The 25,170-nt window shown below is 45.4% G+C and overlaps 1 protein-coding gene across 1 annotated transcript in view; it reads right to left on the bottom strand.

Moving 5' to 3' along the window:
• Positions 1–560: 560 nt before the first annotated feature.
• Positions 561–25,170, bottom strand: part of LOC143287025 (ligand of Numb protein X 2-like) — a 73,977-nt gene continuing 49,367 nt past the window's right edge. The window contains exons 7-15 of the mRNA XM_076595037.1: positions 24,105–24,234; positions 22,419–22,485; positions 19,914–19,944; positions 17,488–17,604; positions 15,667–15,843; positions 7,109–7,231; positions 5,653–5,840; positions 3,555–3,713; positions 561–1,252 (exon numbers count right to left, since the gene is read on the bottom strand). Coding sequence (XP_076451152.1) covers positions 1,117–1,252; positions 3,555–3,713; positions 5,653–5,840; positions 7,109–7,231; positions 15,667–15,843; positions 17,488–17,604; positions 19,914–19,944; positions 22,419–22,485; positions 24,105–24,234 — 1,128 coding nt within the window. The 3' untranslated portion in view covers positions 561–1,116. The remainder of the gene's footprint in view (positions 1,253–3,554; positions 3,714–5,652; positions 5,841–7,108; positions 7,232–15,666; positions 15,844–17,487; positions 17,605–19,913; positions 19,945–22,418; positions 22,486–24,104; positions 24,235–25,170) is intronic.

The raw sequence follows: 25,170 nt of genomic DNA, 5'->3' as shown, positions 1-25,170 counted from the left end.
GTTTTGACTGGTTTTGCAAAAGGTCATATCTGGTGGCCATTTCTATCTTTTCTTGGGGAAACAACTGCCAGGACTGAAGCAAAAGTCAGGTTATGTTTTCTGACTCTAAACCACAGGGAGGAAAGACTACAGAACTTATGCCTTTCTGCAGACTGACTGCCACTGACAGGACATCAGCCAACACTTGAATGGAAAGCAGGGTGAAAAAAGGCTGTATGAGGACGCCTGTTGGAACATACAATGCAGGCCTGACCCACACAGAGGCTGCCTGCAGGTCTGGTGCCAAAGCCTGTCTGTGGGGAGGGCATGGAACAGTCACAACATCATCCCTCATGGTGTGGAGCAGTCACAACATCATCCCTCATGGTGTGGAGCAGTCACAACATCATCCCTCATGGTGTGGAGCAGTCACAACATCATCCCTCATGGTGTGGAGCAGTCACAACATCATCCCTCATGGTGTGGAGCAGTCACATCATCATCCCTCATGGTGTGGAGCAGTCACAACATCCCTCATGGTGTGGAGCAGTCACAACATCCTTCATGGTGTGGAGCAGTCACAACATCCCTCATGGTGTGGAGCAGTCACAACATCCCTCATGGTGTGGAGCAGTCACAACATCATCCCTCATGGTGTGGAGCAGTCACATCATCATCCCTCATGGTGTGGAGCAGTCACAACATCATCCCTCATGGTGTGGAGCAGTCACAACATCCCTCATGGTGTGGAGCAGTCACAACATCATCCCTCATGGTGTGGAGCAGTCACAACATCCCTCATGGTGTGGAGCAGTCACAACATCCCTCATGGTGTGGAGCAGTCACAACATCCCTCATGGTGTGGAGCAGTCACATCATCCCTCATGGTGTGGAGCAGTCACAACATCCCTCATGGTGTGGAGCAGTCACAACAACATCCCTCATGGTGTGGAGCAGTCACAACATCCCTCATGGTCTGCCGCCACATCACTGTGGCAGCCCCCACATCAGAGGTTAGCCAGGCTCAGACGACGTTGCCAGGGGCATCAGGTTGCTAGATGAGTCCCCTCAGGTGAGAGAGAGGTCAAAGAGAATGCCCTCAGATTAGAGAGAGGTCATCAGAGCGGTCAGCCGGGGTCATACGACGGTGCCGGGCCAGGAGACGACAGTCAGCATGACGGCACCGTCCACCTGCTTCAGGATTTCCACTGCTGTCAGGTGGGTCACCTTCTCCAGGCCGTGTTCGTTGACACTGATCAGCAGGTCCCCACACCTGGCACACATCATAACATCATCATCAGCAGTCCCCACACCTGGCACACATCATAACATCATCACCACATCATCATCAGCAGTCCCCACACCTGGTCACACATCATAACATCATCATCAGCAGTCCCCACACCTGGTCACACATCATCACATCATCACCACATCATCATCAGCAGTCCCCACACCTGGTCACACATCATAACATCATCACCACATCATCATCAGCAGTCCCCACACCTGGTCACACATCATAACATCATCACATCATCATCAGCAGTCCCCACACCTGGTCACACATCACCACATCATCATCAGCAGTCCCCACACCTGGCACACATCACCACATCATCATCAGCAGTCCCCACACCTTGTCACACATCATCATCATCACATCATCATCAGCAGTCCCCACACCTTGTCACACATCATCATCACCACATCATCATCAGCAGTCCCCACACCTGGCACACATCACCACATCATCATCAGCAGTCCCCACACCTGGTCACACATCACCACATCATCATCAGCAGTCCCCACACCTGGTCACACATCACCACATCATCATCAGCAGTCCCCACACCTGGTCACACATCATCACATCATCACCACATCATCATCATCAGTCCCCACACCTGGTCACACATCATAACATCATCACCACATCATCATCAGCAGTCCCCACACCTGGTCACACATCATCACATCATCACCACATCATCATCATCAGTCCCCACACCTGGTCACACATCATAACATCATCACCACATCATCATCAGCAGTCCCCACACCTTGTCACACATCATCATCACCACATCATCATCAGCAGTCCCCACACCTGGCACACATCACCACATCATCATCAGCAGTCCCCACACCTGGTCACACATCACCACATCATCATCAGCAGTCCCCACACCTGGCACACATCACCACATCATCATCAGCAGTCCCCACACCTTGTCACACATCATCATCATCACATCATCATCAGCAGTCCCCACACCTGGTCACATCATCATCACCACATCATCATCAGCAGTCCCTTGGTCACACATCATCATCACCACATCATCATCAGCAGTCCCCACACCTGGTCACACATCACATCAGCAGCAGGATGTTTGTAAAAGAAAAAAAGAATGTGATATTTTCAATTTTGGCTCAAATGTTTTCAATCTGTAAGAAAGGAGAGTGTGATTCTTTTGGTCTGGACTCTGTTGTTGATTTGTAAAAAAAAAAAAAAAAAAAAAGAAGTGATTTTTGGCACACCATCAACACACCCACACCACCAACACACCACACCAACAACACACCCACACCACACCACACCACATCACACCAACACCACACCACACCCACACCACCAACACACCACACCCACATCACACCACACCACCAACACCATACCACACCACACCACACACCCACACCACCCCCCACCCCAACACCACACCACAAACATCACACCACACCACACCACCAACACACCACACCACCAACACCATACCACACCACACCCCACCCCACCCCACCCCAACACCACACCACCAACACAATACCACACCACACCACCAACACACACCACAACACATCACCAACTCACCCACACCACATCACCAACACAACACCACATCACACCACCAAGTCACCCACACCACACCACCACAGCACAGCGCCACACCACACCACAGCACCACACCACACCACAGCACAGCACCACACCAACACCACACCAACACCACACCACCAACACCACACCACACCACACCACAGCACCACACCACACCACACACAGCCACCAACACAACACACACCACACCAACCACCACCCACAACACCAACACCACACACAACAGCACAGCCACACCACACCACACCCACACCAACCACACACAACCACCACACACACCACACACCACACCACACACAGCACCCACACCACCACACCCACACACCACACCACAACACACCACCCCACACCAACAGACCACAGCACCACACAACCACACCAACACCACACCCACAGCACAGCACAGCACTGCACAGCACACCACCAACACACCACCCCACAGCACAGCACAACACCACACCACACCACACCACCAACACCACACCACCCCACAGCACAGCACAGCACCACACCACACCACCAACAGCACCGCACAGCACTGCACAGCACACCACCACCACACCACCCCACAGCACAGCACAGCACCACACCACACCACACCACCAACTCACCCACACCACACCAACATCCCCCCACCACCACAGACAGACAGACAGACAGCGTGACCTACTTGAGCCGTCCATCCTTGGCAGCAGGCGTGTCTGGCACTATGGACTTGATGAAGATGGGCAGGTTGCCATGACTACAGTCCCAGCCCCCTGCTATAGAGAATCCTAGACTGCCGCTTGGACTGCGTAGCAAGGTGATGGTTTTGAAGGAATGGCACACCCTGCACACACACACACACATCACTGCAATGGTTAAAGGGAAGTAACCATGAACAATGGCACACCCTGCACACACACACACACATCACTGCAATGGTTAAAGGGAAGTAACCATGAACAATGACGCACCATGCACACACACACACACATCACTGTAATGGTTAAAGGGAAGTAACCATGAACAATGACGCACCATGCACACACACACACACATCACTGTAATGGTTAAAGGGAAGTAACCATGAACAATGACGCACCATGCACACACACACACACATCACTGTAATGGTTAAAGGGAAGTAACCATGAACAATGACACACCCTGCACACACACACACACATCACTGCAATGGTTAAAGGGAAGTAACCATGAACAATGACGCACCATGCACACACACACACACATCACTGTAATGGTTAAAGGGAAGTAACCATGAACAATGACACACCCTGCACACACACACATATCACTGCAATGGTTAAAGGGAAGTAACCATGAACAATGACGCACCATGCACACACACACACACACACATCACTGCAATGGTTAAAGGGAAGTAACCATGAACAATGACACACCCTGCACACACACACACATCACTGCAATGGTTAAAGGGAAGTAACCATGAACAATGACGCACCCTGCAAACACACACACACACACATCACTGCAATGGTTAAAGGGAAGTAACCATGAACAATGACACACCCTAAAACAAGGCAAATACCTTATATAAAAAAAAACAACAACAATGCTCACATTTTCTTTTTACCTTGAAATTTTTTTTTTTATAAAACAGACAAAAAAGTATAATGTAAAGCTTGAAATATTCAAAAAACAAAACAAAAACAACAAGAACAAAAACAATGAAGATATAGAATGCCTTTCGCTTACTGAACTTATTTTGCTCAAGTGTACACATGAATGTTCCGACTTAATGAATCATGCCATGACTCAGCCCAACATATACCAAAGTAAAATGATAATGATATTCTTTTGGTATATATTGGGCATTAAGGAAATTCTTTTAAGTTTGCAGTAAAAGAAACGCTGCCATCGCCTCAAGCAGACTGCAACATGCATCTGTTTTCTCCAGACCTGCAGAGATTCAGGTTTGATAGGCTCAGTTACAGAAACTACAACACAGCCCAATCAATGTCCCTTATATGTACAGTCCAGTTAATTCAGTATCCACTTTGAAATATGTAGTAAACATGTCGATGATGTAGTTAGTGTCAGTGTATGTGTTCTGTCCGGAATTCGTATTCCTTCTCTTTTCAATGCAAACAAGAAAAAAAGAGGTCATGCTGTCTTCAAACCCAAACATTTTCTGGATCTGAATCCGCAACGAAATACACCAAACATCATCTGGAAATACAGCTGAATCCTCAACAAAATACACCAAACATCACCTGGAAATACAGCTGAATCCGAAAGACTTCCAACTTACTATTGGCATGACTGTGAAGATTTTTCCCAACTATTTTCAATCTAAATTTGGTGTTGGCAGACAAATTATTACTAGACAAAATGACAATGTTAAAGTTTACCATGGCCACACAGACATGTACGCACACACACACACACACAACAAGCAGACAACCGAACACTGGTTTATTACATATACTCAGACTGTTTAAACAAGTGAGTTGTCAATCATAATAACAATAATTATTATCAGCATAATTATCATAATTTTTTTTTTTTTTTTTTTTTTTAGAAAATCAAAATAAAATCAAACAAAATATTACAAATAAAAATAATAACATCTAAATAATAAAATACGCATAATCAAAATAACAAAAAAAAAAAAAAAAAAAAAAATCATCACCATCATCATAACAACCATAATAACCTCAATAATCATAATCATAATAATGGTAACAGACACAAACAAGAGAACAGCAGAAAACACGACGTCAGCAGCGTGAGGGACCCACCGAGGCATCTGCAGCCAGTACATCCAGGAGGGGGAGAAGTTTCCGGCGCCGTCCAGTGTCTCCGCCCCCTCCACCACCTTCAGCGTCAGACTGCGCACGTTGGACTGCAGCTTGATCTGTCGCACAGCTTCCGCATGGGTCAGGCCCAGCAGGTTGGTGTTGTTGATGGACAGCAGCACGTCCCCTTTCTGTCATCATCATCATCATCATCGTCATCATCATCACTGTCATCATCGTCATCATCATCATCATCATCATGGGTCAGGCCCAGCAGGTTGGTGGTGTTGATGGACAGCAGCACATCCCCTTTCTGTCATCATCATCATCGTCATCATCATCGTCATCATTATCATCAACGTCATCATCATCATCGTCATCATTATCATCATCATCATCATCATCATGGCTCAGGCCCAGCAGGTTGGTGTTGTTGATGGACTGCAGCACGTCCCCTTTCTGTCATCATCATCATCATCGTCATCATCATCACTGTCATCGTCATCATCATCACTGTCATCATCATCATCATGGGTCAGGCCCAGCAGGTTGGTGTTGTTGATGGACAGCAGCACGTCCCCTTTCTGTCATCATCATCATCATCATCATCACTGTCATCATCATCATCATCGTCATCATCATCACTGTCATCATCATCATCATGGGTCAGGCCCAGCAGGTTGGTGTTGTTGATGGACAGCAGCACATCCCCTTTCTGTCATCATCATCATCATCATCGTCATCATCGTCATCATGATCGTCGTTGTCGTCATCGTCATCATCATCATCATCATGGGTCAGGCCCAGCAGGTTGGTGGTGTTGATGGACAGCAGCACATCCCCTTTCTGTCATCATCATCATCATCATCATCATCATGGGTCAGGCCCAGCAGGTTGGTGGTGTTGATGGACAGCAGCACGTCCCCTTTCTGTCATCATCACCATCATCTTCATCATCATCATCGTCATCATTATCATCATCATCATCATCATCATGGGTCAGGCCCAGCAGGTTGGTGGTGTTGATGGACAGCAGCACGTCCCCTTTCTGTCATCATCACCATCATCTTCATCATCATCATCATCGTCATCATCATGGGTCAGGCCCAGCAGGTTGCCGTTGTTGATGGATAGCATCATCTCCCCTTTCTGTCATCATCATCGTCATCGTCTTGAGAGCAACGCTTAGATTTGTGTAAAACATCAACATAACGTAAAATAAAACATCAACATAACATAAAATAAGCAAATGAAATAAAAAAGTAAATACATCATAATATCACAGAATGAAAGACACATTAAGACAAATAACTGAAATAAAACCAGAACAAACAAGGGCCACACTTGGCGAAACAGAGCACCCACACACACATGGAGGCAATACAAGAGAATACAGCTATACTGATCTGACAGGAAATGATGTACAGATCAAACAGAACGTGGAGGTGACAGCACTGACCTTGACCTGTCGACACCTGCCGATGCAGCCGCCTGGGTTGATGTTGGTGACGAACACCGGGGTGTCCCCCCTCTGACTCATCACCCCCCCAGCTATACTGATGCCCAGGCTTTCTGACACGTCCTGCACACCATGGTACTGTTAGTTATACTGATGCCCTGGCTTTCTGACATGTCACTGTCAGTTATACTGATGCCCTGGCTTTCTGACACATCCTGCACACCATGTCACAGTAAAACTGATGCCCTGGCTTTCTGACATGTCACTGTTAGTTATACTGATGCCCTGGCTTTCTGACATGTCACTGTTAGTTATACTGATGCCCTGGGTTTCTGACATGTCACTGTTAGTTATACTGATGCCCTGGCTTTCTGACACGTCCTGCACACCATGGTACTGTTAGTTATACTGATGCCCTGGCTTTCTGACACGTCCTGCACACCATGTCACAGTTAGTTATACTGATGCCCAGGCTTTCTGACACGTCCTGCACACCATGTCACTGTTAGTTATACTGATGCCCAGGCTTTCTGACACGTCCTGCACACCATGGTACTGTTAGTTATACTGATGCCCTGGCTTTCTGACATGTCACTGTTAGTTATACTGATGCCCTGGCTTTCTGACACGTCCTGCACACCATGTCACAGTTAGCTATACTGATGCCCTGGCTTTCTGACACGTCCTGCACACCATGATACTGTTAGTTATACTGATGCCCTGGCTTTCTGACACGTCCTGCACACCATGTCACAGTTAGTTATACTGATGCCATGGCTTTCTGACATGTCACTGTAAGTTATACTGATGCCCAGGCTTTCTGACACATCCTGCACACCATGTCACAGTTAGTAAAACTGATGCCCTGGCTTTCTGACATGTCACTGTTAGTTATACTGATGCCCTGGCTTTCTGACATGTCACTGTTAGTTATACTGATGCCCTGGGTTTCTGACATGTCACTGTTAGTTATACTGATGCCCAGGCTCTCTGACACATCCTGCACACCATGGTACTGTTAGTTATACTGATGCCCTGGCTTTCTGACACATCCTGCACATCATGGTACTGTTAGTTATACTGATGCCCTGGCTTTCTGACATGTCACTGTAAGTTATACTGATCCCCTGGCTTTCTGACATGTCACTCTTAGTTATACTGATGCCCTGGCTTTCTGACACGTTCTACACACCATGGTACTGTTAGTTATACTGATGCCCTGGCTTTCTGATATGTCACTGTTAGTTATACTGATGCCCTGGCTTTCTGACATGTCACTGTTAGTTATACTGATGTCCTGGCTTTCTGACATGTCACTGTTAGTTATACTGATGCCCTGGCTTTCTGACATGTCCTGCACACCATGTCACAGTTAGTTATACTGATGCCCTGGCTTCCTGACATGTCCTGCACACCATGGTACTGTTAGTTATACTGATGCCCTGGCTTTCTGACACGTCCTGCACACCATGGTACTGTTAGTTATACTGATGCCCTGGCTTTCTGACATGTCACTGTTAGTTATACTGATACCCTGGCTTTCTGACATGTCCTGCACACCATGGTACTGTTAGTTATACTGATGCCCTGGCTTTCTGACACATCCTACACACCATGGTACTGTTAGTTATACTGATGCCCTGGCTTTCTGACACATCCTACACACCATGGTACTGTTAGTTATACTGATGCCCTGGCTTTCTGACACGTCCTACACACCATGGTACTGTTAGTTATACTGATGTCCTGGCTTTCTGACATGTCCTGCACACCATGGTACTGTTAGTTATACTGATGCCCTGGCTTTCTGACATGTCACTGTTAGTTATACTGATGCCCTGGCTTTCTGACACGTCCTGCACACCATGGTACTGTTAGTTATACTGATGCCCTGGCTTCCTGACATGTCACTGTCAGTTATACTGATGCCCTGGCTTCCTGACATGTCACTGTTAGTTATACTGATGCCCTGGCTTTCTGACATGTCACTGTTAGTTATACTGATACCCTGGCTTTCTGACACGTCCTGCACACCATGGTACTGTTAGTTATACTGATGCCCTGGCTTCCTAACATGTCACTGTTAGTTATACTGATGCCCTGGCTTTCTGACATGTCACTGTTAGTTATACTGATGCCCTGGCTTTCTGACACGTCCTGGACACCATGGTACTGTTAGTTATACTGATGCCCAGGCTTCCTGACATGTCACTGTTAGTTATACTGATGCCCTGGCTTTCTGACATGTCACTGTTAGTTATACTGATGCCCTGGCTTTCTGACATGTCACTGTTAGTTATACTGATGCCCTGGCTTTCTGATATGTCCTGCACACCATGGTACTGTTAGTTATACTGATGCCCTGGCTTTCTGACATGTCACTGTTAGTTATACTGATGCCCTGGCTTTCTGACACGTCCTGCACACCATGGTACTGTTTGTTATACTGATGCCCTGGCTTTCTGACACGTCCTACACACCATGGTACTGTTAGTTATACTGATGCCCTGGCTTTCTCACATGTCCTACACACCATGGTACTGTTAGTTATACTGATGCCATGGCTTTCTGACATGTCACTGTTAGTTATACTGATGCCCTGGCTTTCTGACATGTCCTGCACACCATGGTACTGTTAGTTATACTGACGCCCAGGCTTTCTGACATGTCACTGTTAGTTATACTGATGCCCTGGCTTTCTGACATGTCACTGTTAGTTATACTGATGCCCTGGCTTTCTGACATGTCACTGTTAGTTATACTGATGCCCTGGCTTTCTGACATGTCCTGCACACCATGGTACTGTTAGTTATACTGATGCCCAGGCTTTCTGACATGTCACTGTAAGTTATACTGATGCCCTGGCTTTCTGACATGTCACTGTTAGTTATACTGATGCCCTGGCTTTCTGACATGTCACTGTTAGTTATACTGATGTCCTGGCTTTCTGACATGTCCTGCACACCATGGTACTGTTAGTTATACTGATGCCCTGGCTTTCCGACATGTCACTGTTAGTTATACTGATGTCCTGGCTTTCTGACATGTCACTGTTAGTTATACTGATGTCCTGGCTTTCTGACATGTCCTGGACACCATGGTACTGTTAGTTATACTGATGCCCTGGCTTTCTGACATGTCACTGTTAGTTATACTGATGCCCTGGCTTTCTGACATGTCCTGCACACCATGGTACTGTTAGTTATACTGACGCCCAGGTTTTCTGACATGTCCCACACACCCTGGAACACTTTTAGTGAACATTCCCACTGCTCTTTTTTTTTCTGAAAGCTATATTCTGGTTAAAGGTTAAAGGTCCCACAGCCTATACTGACATACTAACACATTGTTACTGACAACACTGCATTAACACTTATTCCACAAACACGCCTGGTAGCGGCTTACTGTGTCACACACAAAAGTGCACGGTACTGCTAGCTAAACACACGCTTACCATGGGTGTAGCCATGTTTGTTTACATAAACGTGACTCTCACAAGATTCACAGCCTCATTTATGGCACTTCCTGTCTTGCATTTTGCACTTTTCGGAGTCCAATTTGCTTGAGTTTCGACAAAGTTGTGAATTTTTGAAGTTGCAAGACGAGTTTGATGACTGCTGAGAGCTTTTGCGTAATCTGAACGACGATTCTGAAGATGATTTTGAACCGCTTTAATGACTTTTGCGTGAGAATCTTGTCAAAATCGATCATACTGAGTGACCTAGGTACTGACTGACCGAGTTCTGCCGACAATGAGAGTGAATGAGAACTTGAATGTGAATCGATCGCTGGACCTTCGAAATCATGAATCAAACGCCGGACATCTGAAATCAATAACGTCAGTGAGTCAGTCTTGATTTCACTGATATTTACTGGCATTCTGCATGATCTTCCTGATTGTGCTAGCTCAATTGTTTGTATTTTTCTTTTTATTATGGAATAATTACATGTGAGGTAAGTTTGTTGTTTGTTTTTGTTTGTTTGCTGTTGTTTTTCTCCCCACCATCTTATGAAAACACATCATCCCTCAAAATGAAAAGAATATAAAAATCAGCATGTTCATTGTTGCAATCTAAGTTGAGTAAGAAAAAGAATTTTTAAAAGATGTGTTAGAAGACACTGCAGACCAGACAAACTTACTAAAAAAATTTTAAAAACTGTAATTAAAAAAAAATGTTTCAAAGTTGACCATCAAATTGACATGTGTGTGTGTGTGGTGTGTGTGTGTGTGTGTGTGTGTGTGTGTGTGTGTGTGTGTGTAAGTACAAAGCAACATGAGCCTGGGAAAAAAAATTCTGTTGCAACTCCATTGTCTGTAGAATGCAGGAAAAATAAATATGTGCAACAAAAGCAAGTTGTTATATTTTCAATCAATTTTTATAATCACCTACTATGGAAAATGGCCTGAGTTATTCCCCTTGGCATGGGATATCCTGGGTGATTAGTGCTGGGCGACATGGGGATAAGAGGGTTAAACAAAACAGCTGGGTGACGACATATCATCCCACATTGTCACAGAGAGTGAACTGTGACAAGGAACCAAGAAAGGGAAAGAGCCAGAGAGTGAACTGTGACAAGGAACCAAGAAGAAAGGGAAAGAGACAGAGAGTGAACTGTGACAAGGAACCAAGGAAAAGAGACAGAGAGAGAACTGTGACAAGGAACCAAGAAAGGGAAAGAGACAGAGAGAGAACTGTGACAAGGAACCACGAAGAAAGGGAAAGAGACAGAGAGTGAACTGTGACAAGGAACCACGAAGAAAGGGAAAGAGACAGAGAGTGAACTGTGACAAGGAACCAAGAAAGGGAAAGAGACAGAGAGAGAACTGTGACAAGGAACCACGAAGAAAGGGAAAGAGACAGAGAGTGAACTGTGACAAGGAACCACGAAGAAAGGGAAAGAGACAGAGAGTGAACTGTGACAAGGAACCAAGAAAGGGAAAGAGACAGAGGGAGAACTGTGACAAGGAACCAAGAAAGGGAAAGAGACAGAGAGAGAACTGTGACAAGGAACCACGAAGAAAGGGAAAGAGACAGAGAGTGAACTGTGACAAGGAACCACGAAGAAAGGGAAAGAGACAGAGAGTGAACTGTGACAAGGAACCAAGAAGAAAGGGAAAGAGACAGAGGGTGAACTGTGACAAGGAACCACGAAGAAAGGGAAAGAGACAGAGAGTGAACTGTGACAAGGAACCAAGAAAGGGAAAGAGACAGAGGGTGAACTGTGACAAGGAACCAAGAAAGGGAAAGAGACAGAGAGTGAACTGTGACAAGGAACCAAGAAAGGGAAAGAGACAGAGGGTGAACTGTGACAAGGAACCAAGAAAGGGAAAGAGACAGAGAGTGAACTGTGACAAGGAACCACGAAGAAAGGGAAAGAGACAGAGGGTGAACTGTGACAAGGAACCACGAAGAAAGGGAAAGAGACAGAGGGTGAACTGTGACAAGGAACCACGAAAGGGAAAGAGACAGAGGGTGAACTGTGACAAGGAACCAAGGGAAAGAGACAGAGGGTGAACTGTGACAAAGAACCACGAAGAAAGGGAAAGAGACAGAGAGTGAACTGTGACAAGGAACCACGAAGAAAGGGAAAGAGACAGAGGGTGAACTGTGACAAGGAACCACGAAGAAAGGGAAAGAGACAGAGAGTGAACTGTGACAAGGAACCACGAAAGGGAAAGAGACAGAGGGTGAACTGTGACAAGGAACCACGAAGAAAGGGAAAGAGACAGAGGGTGAACTGTGACAAGGAACCACGAAGAAAGGGAAAGAGACAGAGGGTGAACTGTGACAAGGAACCAAGGGAAAGAGACAGAGAGTGAACTGTGACAAGGAACCACGAAGAAAGGGAAAGAGACAGAGAGTGAACTGTGACAAGGAACCACGAAGAAAGGGAAAGAGACAGAGAGTGAACTGTGACAAGGAACCACAAAGAAAGGGAAAGAGACAGAGAGTGAACTGTGACAAGGAACCAAGGGAAAGAGACAGAGAGTGAACTGTGACAAGGAACCACGAAGAAAGGGAAAGAGACAGAGGGAGAACTGTGACAAAGAACCACGAAAGGGAAAGAGACAGAGGGTGAACTGTGACAAGGAACCACGAAAGGGAAAGAGACAGAGGGTGAACTGTGACAAAGAACCACGAAGAAAGGGAAAGAGACAGAGAGTGAACTGTGACAAGGAACCAAGAAGAAAGGGAAAGAGACAGAGGGTGAACTGTGACAAGGAACCAAGAAAGGGAAAGAGACAGAGAGTGAACTGTGACAAGGAACCAAGAAAGGGAAAGAGACAGAGAGTGAACTGTGACAAGGAACCACGAAGAAAGGGAAAGAGACAGAGAGTGAACTGTGACAAGGAACCAAGAAAGGGAAAGAGACAGAGAGTGAACTGTGACAAGGAACCACGAAGAAAGGGAAAGAGACAGAGGGTGAACTGTGACAAAGAACCAAGAAAGGGAAAGAGACAGAGAGTGAACTGTGACAAGGAACCAAGAAAGGGAAAGAGACAGAGAGTGAACTGTGACAAGGAACCACGAAGAAAGGGAAAGAGACAGAGGGAGAACTGTGACAAAGAACCAAGAAAGGGAAAGAGACAGAGAGTGAACTGTGACAAGGAACCAAGAAAGGGAAAGAGACAGAGAGTGAACTGTGACAAAGAACCAAGAAAGGGAAAGAGACAGAGAGTGAACTGTGACAAGGAACCAAGAAGAAAGGGAAAGAGACAGAGGGTGAACTGTGACAAGGAACCAAGAAGAAAGGGAAAGAGACAGAGGGTGAACTGTGACAAGGAACCAAGAAGAAAGGGAAAGAGACAGAGGGTGAACTGTGACAAGGAACCACGAAGAAAGGGAAAGAGACAGAGGGTGAACTGTGACAAGGAACCAAGGGAAAGAGACAGAGAGTGAACTGTGACAAAGAACCAAGAAGAAAGGGAAAGAGACAGAGGGTGAACTGTGACAAGGAACCAAGAAGAAAGGGAAAGAGACAGAGAGTGAACTGTGACAAGGAACCAAGAAGAAAGGGAAAGAGACAGAGAGTGAACTGTGACAAGGAACCAAGAAGAAAGGGAAAGAGACAGAGAGTGAACTGTGACAAGGAACCAAGAAGAAAGGGAAAGAGACAGAGAGTGAACTGTGACAAGGAACCAAGAAGAAAGGGAAAGAGACAGAGGGTGAACTGTGACAAGGAACCACGAAGAAAGGGAAAGAGACAGAGAGTGAACTGTGACAAGGAACCACGAAGAAAGGGAAAGAGACAGAGAGTGAACTGTGACAAGGAACCACGAAGAAAGGGAAAGAGACAGAGGGAGAACTGTGACAAGGAACCAAGGGAAAGAGACAGAGAGTGAACTGTGACAAGGAACCAAGAAAGGGAAAGAGACAGAGGGTGAACTGTGACAAGGAACCAAGGGAAAGAGACAGAGAGTGAACTGTGACAAGGAACCAAGAAAGGGAAAGAGACAGAGGGTGAACTGTGACAAGGAACCAAGGGAAAGAGACAGAGAGTGAACTGTGACAAGGAACCACGAAGAAAGGGAAAGAGACAGAGGGAGAACTGTGACAAGGAACCAAGGGAAAGAGACAGAGAGTGAACTGTGACAAGGAACCAAGAAAGGGAAAGAGACAGAGGGTGAACTGTGACAAGGAACCAAGGGAAAGAGACAGAGAGTGAACTGTGACAAGGAACCACGAAGAAAGGGAAAGAGACAGAGGGTGAACTGTGACAAGGAACCACGAAGAAAGGGAAAGAGACAGAGGGTGAACTGTGACAAGGAACCAAGAAAGGGAAAGAGACAGAGAGTGAACTGTGACAAGGAACCACGAAGAAAGGGAAAGAGACAGAGAGTGAACTGTGACAAGGAACCAAGAAAGGGAAAGAGACAGAGGGTGAACTGTGACAAGGAACCACGAAGAAAGGGAAAGAGACAGAGGGTGAACTGTGACAAAGAACCAAGAAAGGGAAAGAGACAGAGGGTGAACTGTGACAAGGAACCACGAAGAAAGGGAAAGAGACAGAGGGTGAACTGTGACAAGGAACCAAGAAGAAAGGGAAAGAGACAGAGAGTGAACTGTGACAAGGAACCACGAAGAAAGGGAAAGAGACAGAGGGTGAACTGTGACAAAGAACCAAGAAAGGGAAAGAGACAGAGAGTGAACTGTGACAAGGAACCACGAAGAAAGGGAAAGAGACAGAGAGTGAACTGTGACAAGGAACCAAGAAAGGGAAAGAGACAGAGGGTGAACTGTGACAAAGAACCACGAAGAAAGGGAAAGAGACAGAGAGTGAACTGTGACAAGGAACCACGAAGAAAGGGAAAGAGACAGAGAGTGAACTGTGACAAGGAACCAAGAAAGGGAAAGAGACAGAGAGTGAACTGTGACAAGGAACCAAGAAAGGGAAAGAGACAGAGGGTGAACTGTGACAAGGAACCAAGAAGAAAGGGAAAGAGACAGAGGGTGAACTGTGACAAGGAACCAAGAAGAAAGGGAAAGAGACAGAGGGTGAACTGTGACAAGGAACCAAGAAGAAAGGGAAAGAGACAGAAAGGCGATGGCCAGCACCTTGTTGAGGGACACCAGGCGCTCCTTACACACGTTGAGCAGTGGACACACCGGGGGGTCACAGTCCAGGGGCAGGGCACCGTGCCGGGCCAGCTCCACAGAGGTGGAGCGAATCAGGTCTGGAGTCTGGGGTCGACTGGTGCGCGACACCACAAACTGAACTCTGTCTGTCGACGTCTGAAACCAAGAGTGGAGGTAAAGCATGCTTTATTCAGGAAGAGGACAGTGACATGTGACAAAGAGGTGTGGAGGTGAAGGACTGGACAAAGCATGCTTTATTCAGGAAGAGGACAGTGACATGTGACAAAGAGGTGTGGAGGTGAAGGACTGGACAAAGCATGCTTTATTCAGGAAGAGGACAGTGACATGTGACAAAGAGGTGTGGAGGTGAAGGGCTGGACAAAGCATGCTTTATTCAGGAAGAGGACAGTGACATGTGACAAAGAGGTGTGGAGGTGAAGGGCTGGACAAAGCATGCTTTATTCAGGAAGAGGACAGTGACATGTGACAAAGAGGTGTGGAGGTGAAGGGCTGGACAAAGCATGCTTTATTCAGGAAGAGGACAGTGACATGTGACAAAGAGGTGTGGAGGTCAGGGGCTGGACAAAACCTATACATGTGTGTGTGTGTGTGTGTGTGTGTGTATATGTGTGTGTGTGTGTGTGTGTGTGTGTGTGTGTGTGTGTTTAAAACTAGATTTGTTTATTTGTGATTCTGCACACTATGGCAGTGTCTGGTCACCAAGACAGGAAAATACTGTAGCCAAGTGTCTGTTGCATACCATGTAATGTTTTTGTTATTTCCAGTGTGACAGAATAAGAATCTTGAAATAACAAAGAGGTTATCCCAGTACACAGTGTACCTGTATGATACATGCACTGTTATCCCAGTAAACAGTGTACCTGTATGATACATGCACTGTTATCCCAGTACACAGTGTACCTGTATGATACATGCACTGTTATCCCAGTACACAGTGTACCTGTATGATACATGCACTGTTATCCCAGTACACAGTGTACCTGTATGATACATGCAGTTATCCCAATACACAGTGTACCTGTATGATACATGCACTGTTATCCCAGTACACAGTGTACATGTATGATACATGCACTGTTATCCCAGTACACAGTGTACCTGTATGATACATGCACTGTTATCCCAGTACACAGTGTACCTGTATGATACATGCACTGTTATCCCAGTACACAGTGTACCTGTATGATACATGCACTGTTATCACTGCACACAGTGTACCTGTATGATACATGCACTGTTATCCCAGTACACAGTGTACCTGTATGATCCATGCAGTTATCTCTGTACACAATGTACCTGTATGATACATGCACTGTTATCCCAGTAAACAGTGTACCTGTATGATACATGCACTGTTATCTCTGTACACAATGTACCTGTATGATACATGCACTGTTATCCCAGTGCACAGTGTACCTGTATGACACATGCACTGTTATCACTGTACACAGTGTACCTGTATGATACATGCACTGTTATCCCAGTGCACAGTGTACCTGTATGATACATGCACTGTTATCACTGCACACAGTGTACCTGTATGATCCATGCACTGTTATCCCAGTTCAGATTGTACCTGTATGATACATGCACTGTTATCCCAGTGCAGACTGTACCTGTACAATACATGATACACTGTTATCCCAGTGCACAGTGTACCTGTATGATACATGCACTGTTACGACAGTGCAGATTGTACCTGTATGATACATGCACTGTTATCCCAGTGCAGATTGTACCTGTATGATACATGCACTGTTATCCCAGTGCACAGTGTACCTGTATGATGTGAGCAGCCTGGTCCTGCGAGCCATACATGACGTCCGTGTTGTTGATCTCCAGCACCCGGTCGTCAGGCTTCAGGCGTCCGTCACAGGCAGCCAGCGACCCTGGGATCTGAAACACACGTCAACACACACTTCAGGGATCTGAAACACACGTCAACACACACACTTCAGGGATCTGAAACACATGTGAACACACACACTTCAGGGATTTGAAACACACGTCAACACACACACTTCAGGGATCTGAAACACATGTCAACACACACACTTCAGGAATCTGAAACACCTATCAACACACACACTTCATGAATCTGAAACACACGTCAATATATCAACACACACACTTCATGAATCTGAAACACACGTCAACACACACACTTCATGAATCTGAAACACACGTCAACACACACACTTCATGAATCTGAAACACCTATCAACACACACACTTCATGAATCTGAAACACACGTCAACACACACACTTCAGGAATCTGAAACACATATCAACACACACACTTCATGAATCTGAAAAACATATCAACACACACACTTCATGAATCTGAAACACCTATCAACACACACACTTCATGAATCTGAAACACACATCAACACACACACTTCAGGAATCTGAAACACATATCATCACACACACTTCAGGAATCCGAAACACGTCAACATGTAAACACACACACTTCAGGAATCTGAAACACACGTCAACACACACACTTCTGGAATCTGAAACAGGTCAACACACACACTTCAGGAATCTGAAACACATGTCAACACACACACTTCAGGAATCTGAAACACAGATCAACACACACACTTAAGGAATCTGAAACAGGTCAACACACACACTTCAGGAATCTGAAACACACGTCAACACACACACACTTCTTCAGCAAACAGAAACTGTCACACATTCTACACTGAAGAACAGGTTACAAGCATCTGTTACACTATAATTCTGTAGAGACTGTTACACATTGTGTGATATTAAAAACCACCAGCAACAGGTTAGAATCTGTGACATAATAATTCTCAAGACAATGTTACACTTTCTATGCTGAAGAACAGACTTTAAGCATCTGTAACACTGTAATTCTCTAATGATGTTGTATGCTAAAGAATAGATTACAAGCGTCAATAACACAGTGATTCTCTTGTGAGACATTAACATTCTATGTTAAAGAACAGGTTTTTAGCATGTATAACACTATGATTCTGTGGGGAGACTGTTACATACTTTATGCTAAAGAAAACAAGAAAGGCAAGGCCTTCAAGACTCACTTGTGATACACTTTTAAAAAAATCCATGTTTTTATGTATTGAGTATAATGCATTTACTGTTATATTTATATTTTTTGTATTCTCTAAACTTGGCACTTTGATCTGATATTCGACCCAACAAAGGATCTGTCAATATTATCATTTTTTGTTCAAACAGGAACTTCTTTTGCTAAGCATGGAAGTTTTATTTATTGCAAACGCTTTGGTGTAGATAGCAGAACAAGGGAAATTACTCTGCTGGGAACTTAGTTTGCTTTAAACTGATCTTTCTCATCTTAAACATTACATTTTGAAATTATACTCAAGACATAAAAAGCTTGCATTTAAAAAAAAAAGTGCATCACAAGTGAGTCTTGAAGGCCTTGCCTCTCTTGTTTCAAAATGTAATGTTTAAGATGAGAAAGATCAGTTTAAAGCAAATTAACTCCACTAGCATTACAGAGTAATTTCCCCTTTTTACTATCTGCACCAAAACGTTTGCAAAATAAATAAAAATTCCATGCTTAGCAAAAGAAGTTCCTGTTTGAACAAAAAATGATAATAATGACTGCTCTAGCTGTTGGGACAGAATATCAGATCAAAGTGCCAAGTTTAGAGAATACAAAAAATATAAATATAACAGTAAATGCAGTTTGCATATAATTAGGCTTCATTCTTTATTTTTTTGTGCCAATCCCAGAAGCGCAATATTGTTTTAAACAAGATGACTGGAAAGAACTGGATTTTTCCTATTTTTATGCCAAATTTGGTGTCAGCTGACAAAGTAGTTGCAGAGAAAATGTTAATGTTAAAGTTTACCACGGACACACAGACACACACACAGACAACCGAACACCGGGTTAAAACATAGACTCACTTTGTTTACACAAGTGAGTCAAAAACCTCAAGCATCTGTAACAATATAATTCTGAACAGTGTTAAACATTCTATGCTAAAGAACTGACTTGTAAACCCCTTACCATGTACCTTGAGTAAACCCCTTACCATGTACCTTAAGTTAACCCCTTACCATGTACCAGCAAACCCCTTACCATGTACCTTAAGCAAACCCCTTACCATGTACCTTGAGTAAACCCCTTACCATGTACCTTAAGTAAAACCCCCTTACCATGTACCAGCAAACCACTTACCAGTGTGAGGATGTACACTCCTGGTCCATTCCTGTCAACAGATATTCAAACCAAGCTTTCAACAGGGTTGGTTTTCATTAGACAGTTTGTCAAATCAGAGGTACAGTATTTCACAGACACATTCAAACCAAGCTTTCAACAGGGTTGGTTTTCACTGGACAGTTTGTCAAATCACAGGTACAGTATTTCACAGACACATTCAAACCAAGCTTTCAACAGGGTTGGTTTTCATTGGACAGTTTGTCAAATCACAGGTACAGTATTTCACAGACACATTCAAACCAAGCTTTCAACAGGGTTGGTTTTCACTGGACAGTTTGTCAAATCAGTGATACAGTATTTCACAGACACATTCAAACCAAGCTTTCAACAGGGTTGGTTTTCACTGGACAGTTTGTCAAATCAGTGATACAGTATTTCACAGACACATTCAAACCAAGCTTTCAACAGGGTTGGTTTTCACTGGACAGTTTGTGAAATCAGAGGTACAGTATTTCACAGGCACATTCAAACCAAGCTTTCAACAGGACTAGATTCCCCTGAACAGTTTGTCAAATCAGTGATCACAGCATATCACAGACACATTCAAACCAAAAACTGAATGTAACTGTTTACAGGCAGTAAGACAACTGAATGTAACTTTACAGGCAGTAAGACACAACTGAATGTATGCGTGTGGTTCGTCCGTGGGGATCGACGAGGACCATCTAGTCATCCTGGGGGTGGGTGGGTTGGGCTCTGTGGGTGCGCAGATGACTGGTCAGGTCAATCCACGCCCGGAAGGTTCTGACGCAGTGTGGACAGGGGATGGTGGCGGCTGTCGGGGACTTGCTGGCACTGCTTTTCCTGGCCTGTCTGTGTTGCTCTGCTGCAGCGATTCTGTTGGCCTCACAGGATTTGGCGCTTTGTGGACAGCTGAATGTCACTTTGGTCTGTCCATTGCATTCAGCTCCCATGTGTCGTGGCTGATGTTGAAGGCCTTCAGAGAAGCTTTCAGAGTGTCTTTGAAGCGCTTCTTTTGGCCTCCATGGGAGCGCTTGCCATGTTGGAGTTCGCCGTACAGCAGTTTCTTGGGGAGCCGGTGATCTGGCATGCGAACTACATGGCCTGCCCAGCGCAGCTGGGCCTGCATCAAGATGGTGTAGATGCTGGGCAAGTTTGCATGAGTGAGCACCTCTGTGTCAGGAATCTTCTCTTGCCACTTTATGCCGATAAGTTTTCTGAGGCTGGTGGTGCTCCTTGTTTTCTTCTTTCTTTCCTTTGTGTGTCGACCGCTTGAGTAGGGTCCCCGTCAGCCGCGGTATGCTGACTAGGGTGGTGTGGAGCAGGCAATGTTTAGGGCACCTTTTCTAGCCCCTTCCTCATGCCATGGAGGTGAGCAGTGCTGTCCTGAAGAGGGCTGCTCAGTCGCTCAGGGGGCTGCCGATCTCCACCGCTGCTCCAGTCGGTGAAAAACGACCCTATGGCCTGAGCTGTCTGTGTGCAGGTCCGCGGCTACGACTGCCAGTGTACCCACACCTGTCGCTTCGTCGCTCACCTGTCGCCACAGGGCTTGGGGAAAATGATGGTATGGATTAAAGGATGACTGATGACTTGCGCGATAACTTTTTTTTATAGTGAGGAGTTGCGCACCGTCGACCTCACTCTCTTGTCCGAGACCATCTGTATCCAATGGCAAGACGAGGTGAAGACAACTGGAGATGGAAACGGATGCAGTGGATGACCAGGATGTCCTATGTCCCTCAGCCTGCCCTCAGCACTCCTCTGCTGCAACCACCTTCCTCTCCGTTGAACCATGAAGGTTTCTTCCGCAGAGTCCGCCGGATCCAGTCTTCACATGCTTGGGTAGACAAGCCCTAACTCACCGAGGGTTTGAGACCCGTCGGCTACCCTCGCCTAGTTTAGCCAGCCTGTCAAATCCGTTGCCCGGGGGTTGGGCGCTGTCGCATGCTAGCAGCTTCTAGGACCCATAAGTGAGAGCTGGGTGCCGGTGGGGACCAACAGAGGATGAACCACTCCCGGAAGAGTGTGACAAGCCCCCCCTCTAGAGGTACTACCCCTCCCGTGCACCCCCTAACCCCCAACTGAATATATAAGACATAACTGGATGTAACTGTTTACAGGCGGTAAGACAACTGAATATAACTGTTTACAGGCAGTAAGAAAACTAACTGTAACTGTTTACAGGCAGTAACACACAACTAAATGTAAGTGTTAAAAGGCAGTAACACAAAACACTGTTTAAATGTTTATATGCAGTAAGACACAACATTTTGTGTGTGTGTGTGTGTGTGTGTGTGTGTGTGTGTGTGTGTGTGTGTGTGTTAAACATATATATGTATGTGTGTGTGTATGTGTGTGTAAGTGGATGGACAGACAGACAGACAGACAGATATAGATAGACAAACAGACAGACAGATTGATAGATTAATAGACAGATAGAGAGACAGAGAGAGAGAGAGAGAGAGAGAGAGAGAGAGAAATTTTATTTCACTCTGTACTGACCTTTTCCCAACCAGCTTGATCCCCAGCTGCCTACTCTTGTGTTTCATCAGGGTGATTTTCAGGATCTCTGTCCACACAAAACATGTTTCATCAGGGTGATTTTCAGGATCTCTGTCCACACAAAACACGTTTCATCAGGGTGATTTTCAGGATCTCTGTCCACACAAAACATGTTTCATCAGGGTGATTTTCAGGATCTCTGTCCACACAAAACATGTTTCATCAGGGTGATTTTCAGGATCTCTGTCCACACAAAGCATGTTTCATCAGGGTGATTTTCAGGATCTCTGTCCACACAAAACACGTTTCATCAGGGTGATTTTCAGGATCTCTGTCCACACAAAACATGTTTCATCAGGGTGATTTTCAGGATCTCTGTCCACACAGCCACACATGGCTTAGTCACCACTGATAGACAATGGCTTCACCACACATGGCTTAGTCACCACTGATAGACAATGCCTTCACCACACATGGCTTAGTCACCAACTATAGACAATGCCTTCACCACACATGGCTTAGTCACCAACTATAGACAATGCCTTCACCACACATGACTTAGTCACCACTGATAGACAATGGCTTCACCACACATGGCTTAGTCACCACTGATAGACAATGGCTTCACCACACATAACTTAGTCACCACTGACAGACAATGCCTTCACCACACATAACTTAGTCACCACTGATAGACAATGCCTTCACCACACATGACTTAGTCACCAACTATAGACAATGCCTTCACCACACATGGCTTAGTCACCACTGACAGACAATGGCTTCACCACACATGACTTAGTCACCAACTATAGACAATGCCTTCACCACACATGGCTTAGTCACCACTGATAGACAATGCCTTCACCACACATGGCTTAGTCACCACTGACAGACAATGGCTTCACCACACATGGCTTAGTCACCACTGACAGACAATGGCTTCACCACACATGGCTTAGTCACCACTGATAGACAATGGCTTCACCACACATGGCTTAGTCACCACTGATAGACAATGCCTTCACCACACATGGCTTAGTCACCACTGATAGACAATGCCTTCACCACACATGGCTTAGTCACCACTGATAGACAATGCCTTCACCACACATGGCTTAGTCACCAACTATAGACAATGGCTTCACCACACATGGCTTAGTCACCACTGATAGACAATGCCTTCACCACACATGGCTTAGTCACCACTGATAGACAATGCCTTCACCACACATGGCTTAGTCACCACTGATAGACAATGGCTTCACCACACAGGCTTAGCTCCTAAGAAACACATTTACCTTGATACTGTAGCTCATACAGTAAAAGAAGTACATTTGCAGAAAAGGAAAAACAAGCTGTTGCTGTAGTGTGGTGATGTGCTCCTCCCAGGGAGAACAGTGTGAAGTTCACACACAGCAGACTGTTGTGACAAAAAGTACTGACAAAGTACTGAAATACAACACAAAGGACTATCTGGACACCAGAGTCTGCCCAGTGTTGAACAATCACAACACTGTTTTTCAAACAAGGCTGTTCAAACAGGGTGAATACACATATTCACCAAAATCATGCTGTCATATAATCAAGTTTTCTATTAGCACTTACTTTACCATTCCTGTTTTCACTTCACACACATTCATCAATGACACGTTGTGACCTGTCAAGGCCTGCACTGCCCCCCACCTTCCTTCTCTATGGGTCGACTGTCCTCAGCCCTCTCCCTGTAGACTGTCAGGCGACACACAGGTAGACAGCTGGTCAGGGCCTGGTGAGCGTGGTAGTGGGTGGCCTGCGTCAGGTCATCTCCATTCACCTGGACAGTCAGTCATTTGACAGGTATGACGTGTCACTGGATAATGTGGTGTCAGGTGATCAGTACCATTCACCTGGACAGTCAGTCATTTGACAGGTATGACATGTGTCACTGGATAATGGTGTCAGGTGATCAGTACCACTCACCTGGACAGTCAGTCATTTGACAGGTATGACATGTGCCACTGGATAATGGTGTCAGGTGATCAGTACCATTCACCTGGACAGTCAGTCACCATCAGACAGGTAGCACACAATTATATACTGTGGTGTCAGGTGATCAGTACCATTCATACGGACAGTCAGTCACCATCAGACAGGTAGCACACAATTATATACTGTGGTGTCAGGTGATCAGTACCATTCACCTGGACAGTTAGTCACCATCAGACAGGTAGCACACAATTATATACTGTGGTGTCAGGTGATCAGTACCATTCACCTGGACAGTTAGTCACCATCAGACAGGTAGCACACATTATATACTGTGGTGTCAGGTGATCAGTACCATTCATACGGACAGTCAGTCACCATCAGACAGGCAGCACACAATTATATACTGTGGAGTCAGGTGATCAGTACCATTCATACGGACAGTCAGTCACCATCAGACAGGTAGCACACATTATATACTGTGGTGTCAGGTGATCAGTACCATTCATATGGACAGTCAGTCACCATCAGACAGGTAGCACACAATTATATACTGTGGAGTCAGGTGATCAGTACCATTCATACGGACAGTCAGTCACCATCAGACAGGTAGCACACAATTATATACTGTGGAGTCAGGTGATCAGTACCATTCATACGGACAGTCAGTCACCATCAGACAGGTAGCACACAATTATATACTGTGGTGTCAGGTGATCAGTACCATTCATACGGACAGTCAGTCACCATCAGACAGGTAGCACACAATTATATACTGTGGTGT

Source organism: Babylonia areolata, chromosome 10 (genome assembly GCF_041734735.1).
Source record: "Babylonia areolata isolate BAREFJ2019XMU chromosome 10, ASM4173473v1, whole genome shotgun sequence".
Taxonomy (NCBI): domain Eukaryota; kingdom Metazoa; phylum Mollusca; class Gastropoda; order Neogastropoda; family Buccinidae; genus Babylonia; species Babylonia areolata.
Note: the sequence above shows the minus strand (reverse complement) of the source record. Positions and strands in the feature narration are given on the sequence as shown.